The sequence below is a fragment of the Lactuca virosa genome, chromosome 6, assembly GCF_052849685.1.
Source record: "Lactuca virosa cultivar CGN04683 chromosome 6, Lactuca_virosa_CGN04683_v6, whole genome shotgun sequence".
Lineage (NCBI taxonomy): Eukaryota > Viridiplantae > Streptophyta > Magnoliopsida > Asterales > Asteraceae > Lactuca > Lactuca virosa.
This window is the reverse complement of record NC_136431.1, coordinates 274159926-274166736: the sequence shown is the minus strand read 5'-3', so window position 1 is coordinate 274166736 and position 6811 is coordinate 274159926. Positions and strand designations below refer to the sequence as shown.

General features: G+C 28.0%; 1 protein-coding gene across 1 annotated transcript; it reads left to right on the top strand.

The window, feature by feature from the left end:
• The first annotated feature begins 3317 nt into the window (after positions 1 to 3317).
• On the top strand, positions 3318 to 5984 carry LOC145121192 (Translation elongation factor EF1B/ribosomal protein S6 family protein). Its single transcript, XM_079056981.1, has 5 exons — positions 3318 to 3639; positions 4181 to 4235; positions 4570 to 4626; positions 4822 to 4899; positions 5345 to 5984. The coding sequence occupies exons 1-5, from the start codon at positions 3358 to 3360 to the stop codon at positions 5791 to 5793; spliced, it is 921 nt and encodes a 306-aa protein (XP_078913107.1). The 5' UTR covers positions 3318 to 3357; the 3' UTR covers positions 5794 to 5984.
• The last annotated feature ends 827 nt before the right edge of the window (positions 5985 to 6811 follow it).

The following is a 6811-nucleotide window of genomic DNA, read 5'->3' as shown; positions in this document are numbered from 1 at the left end:
ACCACATTCATTTCAAACTCCCATGACTTTTCAATTTCTTTCTAATAATAATTATAAGTTGGTTAATAAGGTTAAATAAATATCAAACCTAAAGTGTAATCATATATAAACTAAATTTCAATATTAAAAGAATATATTTTCTTCTACTTATAAAATTATGTTTTTAACTTTTAACTTATTATACTTAACTTATTAGATCTAATATGTTGTTGTATGTAAACCATTATCATTTTAAAGCTACAACTTTTGAAAAATTTGTATAAAATAATTAAATTGTTAATTTAAATATAACCTTACAGGATCAACTTAAATATAAATTTTAGTTCAACTTAAACAACACAAATAATATTTTGTAAATAGTTAAAAATGATAACTTATAGTGTCTTTCTAATAACGATTATAAGTTGTTATAAAGTTAAATAATTATCAAACCTAAAGTGTAATCATAAATAAATTAAATTTCAATATTAAAATAATTTATTTACTTCTACTTATAAAGTTATGTCTTTAACTTTTAACATATTATACTTAATTTATTAGATTTAATATGTTGTTGTATGTAAACCATTATCAGTTTAAAGCTACAACTTTTGAACAATTTGGACAAAATACTTAAATTGTTGATGTTAATATAACATTACAGTGTCAACTTAAATATAAATTTCAGTCCATATAAAAAACCCAAAGAATATTTTGTGATAGTTACAAGTGATAAATTGTAGTGCCAAATGCAAAAACTAAATTGTAATCTCAATTTAACTAAAATATTTCCTAAAGATATTTGTATAATCGTTAAAAGTTTTCAAGTAAGTAATTTAAAATAACTTAGAATAACAATACTTAAAAATAACTCTATATAAATAATTATATTGTTACCTTTAAAATCAAAAAACAATGTTTGATGTCTTAAATAATTATAATGATAGAAACTAAAACGTTAAGCAAATAAACTTTTAAAAAATTAATTAACAATAACAATCATAAATAACATTAAACCATATATTATATTTAATTTTATTCATGAGTAACTCGTGGGTAGAAGTCATTCAAACGATTGAGATTATGCAGTTATAATAGATGTATATATTATCATATAAGTCAAAATAATCAATATATTATATCAATTTAGTATATGAATTATTATATCAAATTTAACAACAACGTTATTGTAGTATTTAAAAAAAACATATATTTGTAAAGATTTTAATTATATAGGTGTTTCTGCGCAACGCGCGGGCATTCGCCTAGTTAGATATAGTATAGGTATGTTCGACAACTAGATTTTGAGAGTTTTTAGGAACTTTATCTTTCAGTTTTTAGAAAAAGCTCCAAGTAAAAGAAAGTTTCGCTCGTGAGTATGAGCTTAAAGATTTTATTTTAAACAAAAAATTTTCTAATCCAAAAGCTACCTCAAACAACTTTAGAGAGCTTCTATATTGTCAATTTATACTTTTGAAAATTTACAACTATTTTTGTCGAACATTTTTACACAAAAAAACTAAAGCTTCTGGCTTTAAACTAACGATTAGTTTTGCCAAATATACCATAACTACCGAAATGTAAGCTAAAAAAGTTACCATGCTATGACCATAAGAGAAAAAGTATAACCATAGCAATGTAGTATACTACATCAAATTCAAATTAGATTAAATAGTGTTACCAATTCCAACTAACTATTATAGGATATGAATAACATGTCAATTACTCATCATATACTTGTATAAAAAGAAGTGTTCTAAAGTGTAACATATTCCTTTCTAATAAGATTTGAATTATATCTATCAGTTTATTTCGTAAAATTTTTCTTATTGAAGGTTATTTTAAGTGTCTTAGGTGTTGTTTGTTTTGGAAGTGGTTAAATGTCTTTTGTCTTTTTCCATGTTTGCGGAAGAAGACATGCACTTGAGAAACGTCTACCCGCCAGAAGGAATAAGTGTTCAAAAAGTACTTTTGTAGAAAAACAACGAGACCTTAGACTCTTAGTATCACTTAGAAACCTTTATAATTAAAAAGTTAAGAGCGTACCAAATTAAAAAACAAGAAAAATAAAAAGATCAATTTAGAGCATCTTCAAATAATAATTTATAACTTATTATCATTAATCAATCACTTGAAACTGGAGTCTATGATTAATTTTGTTAAGCACTACTAAATATTGTTCAACTATTTAACTATGTATTGTGATATTATATTTTGGCCTTTTACTTAATGACATTTTCATTTTATCCCTTCAATCATATTTTTCATTTTTTTTTGTTGTTTTTGACTAATTAATCTAATTTATTAACTTATTTTTGGTTTATAACTATGTAGTTTATAAAAGTAATACCAATATAATATATTATATATACTTAAAAACAACAAATTAGAGAAGGGTTGTTAAAATGTTTAAAATAGATGATAAATATTTGATTATTGAGAAAAAACTTAGATATTAGGTATAGTTTATAAAATTATATATTTTTAATAAAAACAGCATATGATAATACAAAAAATCTTAGAACTAGAGATGAGACACCACATAAGCCTTTGAAACCATTCACCATTTGACCTTTTTTTCATGAAAACTTCCCTATTGCTCTCATAACGAATAAAGATCACTTCTCTTTTATTTCTATTTTCTTTAGACGGCTGCCTCCTCCTCCTAGTGTCCGGTGTCAGTAAGTCTATTTTCCTTGCTCACAACAGCCACAAAAGCTGCACAACTTCATCAAACGGTGGCACCTTCCAAATCATTCATTTTTTTCTCCCTGCTCTACGTGTGTGTGTATTTTTGTGATCGATTTAGAATGTCAAAAGCAGAATCATCTTCTAGTTGTAATGTTTCACGAGTTTTCATTTTTGAGTTGTTTGATTTGGATTTCAGTGTTTTTGAGAAATGTGTGTTTTGGAATGCTTTAGTTTGTGGTGTGTCATAATATTGCTTCTGAGCTTGTGATGTCTTAAAATACCTTAATAAGTGCTTTATATATTTGAAATCTTACCTTAGTGGCTCAATAATTTGTAAACTTGTAGCATATTTTATATAAATGTTCCAAGGGAATTTTTAAGCTGTGCAAATTTAGAACATAGTTTGATTTGTTGTCAATTTTAAGTTAAAATATGATTTGGGAATACTTGTAGCATATTTTGTTGGTTATTATTATTATTATTATTACATTTCAAATATAGATTTTATTATTAGACACATATTTTCATTTAGAACTCTTGGAGCATACCAACTAAAAACCCAATTGGCCCATAATTAAAAACCCAGTCGGCCCATAATACTTGAATGATTAAAAAACGAACCAGTCTCATAATATTAATTTACCGTTCGCCTCGTTATCGTTTCGACCAAAAAAGGAAGGTTTCTCAATGGAGTCACTGGTTCTATCATCATCATCTTCTTCATCTTCGTATTCTTCAATTGGTGGCTTTCTGGAGCAAAAACACAACTTAAATCAACATTTAAGAAATGGATTCACTTTATCTTTCCCCTTTTCTTCGCAAAATTTGCCTTTTAGCGTCAGAAAATCAGTAGTTATGGCCGCCAAGAAAAATCACAATTCCGACAAGAAGAAACAAGATCGACATAGCTTTGTAGCGAAACCAGATGAAACCACTGGTATTTTCCCTGAATCAGTTTTGCTTAAACAGGTAAAAACCCCTTTGTTCTTCATTTCTCTTAAATTCCACTTTTCTTGTGGCTATTGTGTTTCTAGATGCTTTTTTTTGTCGAGTTGCTAAAATTCTGATGGAATAATTGTTCTGGAGAGTATGCTGGTAGACTGTAGAACTGGTGTGTTTTTAATTTTATAAATATATATATTTTGTTCAATGTGGATATCGATGATGGTTTCACCTATATACATGATTATTTTGAACATTCAAAAGTAGAACAGTTAAAAATCAATATTTACAATAACCATCTTAGGGTTTGTATTTATGATGTTTTCTAGATTAATGTGACTATTCATTCTTTACAAATTAGGAAAGGTCAACAATTTTATATAGCAATATATAAACTATTAAGCTGTGAATTCTCAGTAAATAGGATTATGACTAGAAGTTTTAGATTATAAACAACAAATAATCAAATTTGGAGGAGTTTAATAAGTGGCAAAACTGATTATTATGAAAGTTCTTTCATTTGGGGTTCAAAATTCTTCTGTTAACATGTAGATTATTTGTATTTCAGAAAGTAGTTCAAGAAGATGGTAAACTTCTTCCAGAATTTGCAGATGCTGATGAACGTAAGTCAATATGATAAAATTTGTTCCTTTTTTTTTGTTTTGATTCTTGATTTTACTTTCTAATCATTCCCACTAACAGACTGAGACTTTGATTGATGTCAATGAGATAAAATTTGAATTTTTTGTCCATTAAAAAGGTGGGACATGGACTTGCTTTTATTTCTTGTTTGTACAAAAGACGTGAATGCCCTTCTCATCCTCAGCATAAAAGTTAGCCCTGGAAAGTTTGTCAGTCTTACAAGACAAATGTCCAGTCTTGTCATGTATAAGTATAACAAATGCAACCACATGGAGTGAATTTATTACTAATTGTAATGTTTTTTATTACTTGTAGAGGAACTCTATGAAGCTCTAAATCTTATGCTAGAAAGTGATTTGGATGATGAACGAAGTATGCTCTCTTCTCTTTCCTGCATTTAATCTTAATTACTGTTATTCAACTTTGTTCCATGAAAATTGAACATTTGTTGTTTTCATGCAAAATTATAAGCTAAAGTTACGAAATTGATCATTACAAACAGTTGATTCTACTGAATTTGGCTTCACCAAGAAAAGGGTATTTTAGACATTTATGTTATCTTTGCAGACCGACACTATGAAGTGGTCTATTTAATCCATGAGAACTTTGAAGAAGAAGTTGAGAAAGTAAATCTTAAAATTCAAGGTGATCCATTGCTACTCAAAATTCTTTATTTAGCTTACCATATATGAATGCTGTCAAATATTAGTCAAAATATATTACTCTGCTGTAATTTTGACTTTTAACAATCAAAATGCATATCAACATTTTCCCTGCTTTTTTTTTATAACATTTGACTCTAAGCATCACAAAATAGTAAAATCTTGATGTTACCCTTTTATACGTCACACATATTTTGAATTTGTGACATGGTTGATTTGACTCTTGAAAGTCAAAATAGTACATTCTTGACTCTTAAAAAAGATACAACGACTACATTTGACTTTTTAAGGATCACAAAATAGTAAATTCTTGATGTCACCGTTTTATAATAGAAACATAATATGAATATTTCACATAGTGGGTTTGACTCTTGAAAGTCAACATCTTTTTCTTAAAAGACCATGCTTCCATTCCTTTTTTTGTGCAGAGTTTCTAACAGAGAAAAAGGGCCGAGTTCATAGATTCAGTGACTGGGGACTTCGAAGACTCGCATACAAAATCCAAAAAGCAAAAAACGCGCATTACATCTTGATGAACTTTGAGATTGAAGCAAAATGGATCAATGAATTCAAGAGCTTGCTTGATAAAGATGAGAGAATCATCCGACACCTTGTCATGAAACAAGATGAAGCTGTCACGGAGGAATGCATCCCTCCACCTGAGTTTCACACTCTTCGTGCTGACATGGATGACAATGATGATGATGATGATGATGAAGAAGATGAAGATGTAATGAATGTGGATGATGGTGATGATACGGTTATCATTTATGTTGATGAGGATGAGGATTTGGGTGATCATGGAAACCGCAAACCCGCAAGTTTAAAGGTTGGAGGAACAAGAAAACTTGAAAAATCTGGGAAATTTAGTCGATAGTTGTTGTTCTTGTTCTTGGGACCTTGTGATGTATGTGTTTATGTTTTAAGTTTTTGTTTGTTGTTGTTATATGAACCAAGAATCTTTATAACTTTTTTTTGAGACCGATGATAGTTTTGACTATTAAAGTCAAATGTGTTGAATTTGATCTTAATATAGTTTAGTGAAAAAGCAACCAAATTAAGTGAACATTCCACATGGTGAAAACTTTTGATTAAATATCCCATTTGGCATTTCCCTTTGACATGCATGTTGCAAACAATACAAGAAAATTAAGTTTGAACATCCTCTAAGAATCTTTGCTATGACTCTTTTGTTGTTACTTGTTACAGTGGCGTTTGATCCTAACTGATAAAAAATTATCATTTTAGTTTTTTCTTGTTATGATATGAACCAACAGTTAAGGTTTGAGACCCTTTGTTCATATAAAAGATTCATACTTTTGACTTTTCAAATCTAATGTGTTTGATAAGTTGATATACTCTAGTGAAAATATAGCTATGTTTTCCCCCAATTTTCGTTGGATCGATGATTTGATGTTATTGTAACCCTTGCACATTGAATAAGGTACATTTACAAATAATCATGTCAAATGTTATATACGATTTTTTTTCTAGTGATGTGAGTGAAACGTTTATGGTGAAGTTCATGTAAAAGTTTAGGAATTACAATTGTAAAAGAGCTAATTACAAAAAATATCAAAATGGCAAGATTTTATTAATTACCATGCTTTCAACATTTATCACAAAATAATAAGATAATATGAAAAATATTTTTTGGTTCTAAAATAAAAAAATATGATTTTTTTTTCCAACAAAGATGATGTAATTGTGCAAAAGAATAATATAAAAATTATGCGAAACGAAGGTATTTCACTAATCGAACTAGTAGAAATTAAAAAATACAAAGAAAAATAAAGATGCCAAAAGATTTACGTAGTTTACACGATTAAGATAATTGTTATATCTTCACGGGCGAACTAGAGATTTATTATTGATTTCAAAACAATTAATTTACA

What these genes read in the sequence shown, in the direction of transcription:
- LOC145121192 (XM_079056981.1), top strand. Translation starts at nt 3,358, where the DNA reads ATGGAGTCACTGGTTCTATCATCATCATCTTCTTCATCTTCGTATTCT. An exon ending in AATCAGTTTTGCTTAAACAG is followed by an intron (nt 3,640 to 4,180) that starts GTAAAAACCCCT and finishes TTTGTATTTCAG; the next exon opens with AAAGTAGTTCAAGAAGATGG. An exon ending in TGATTTGGATGATGAACGAA is followed by an intron (nt 4,627 to 4,821) that starts GTATGCTCTCTT and finishes TTATCTTTGCAG; the next exon opens with ACCGACACTATGAAGTGGTC.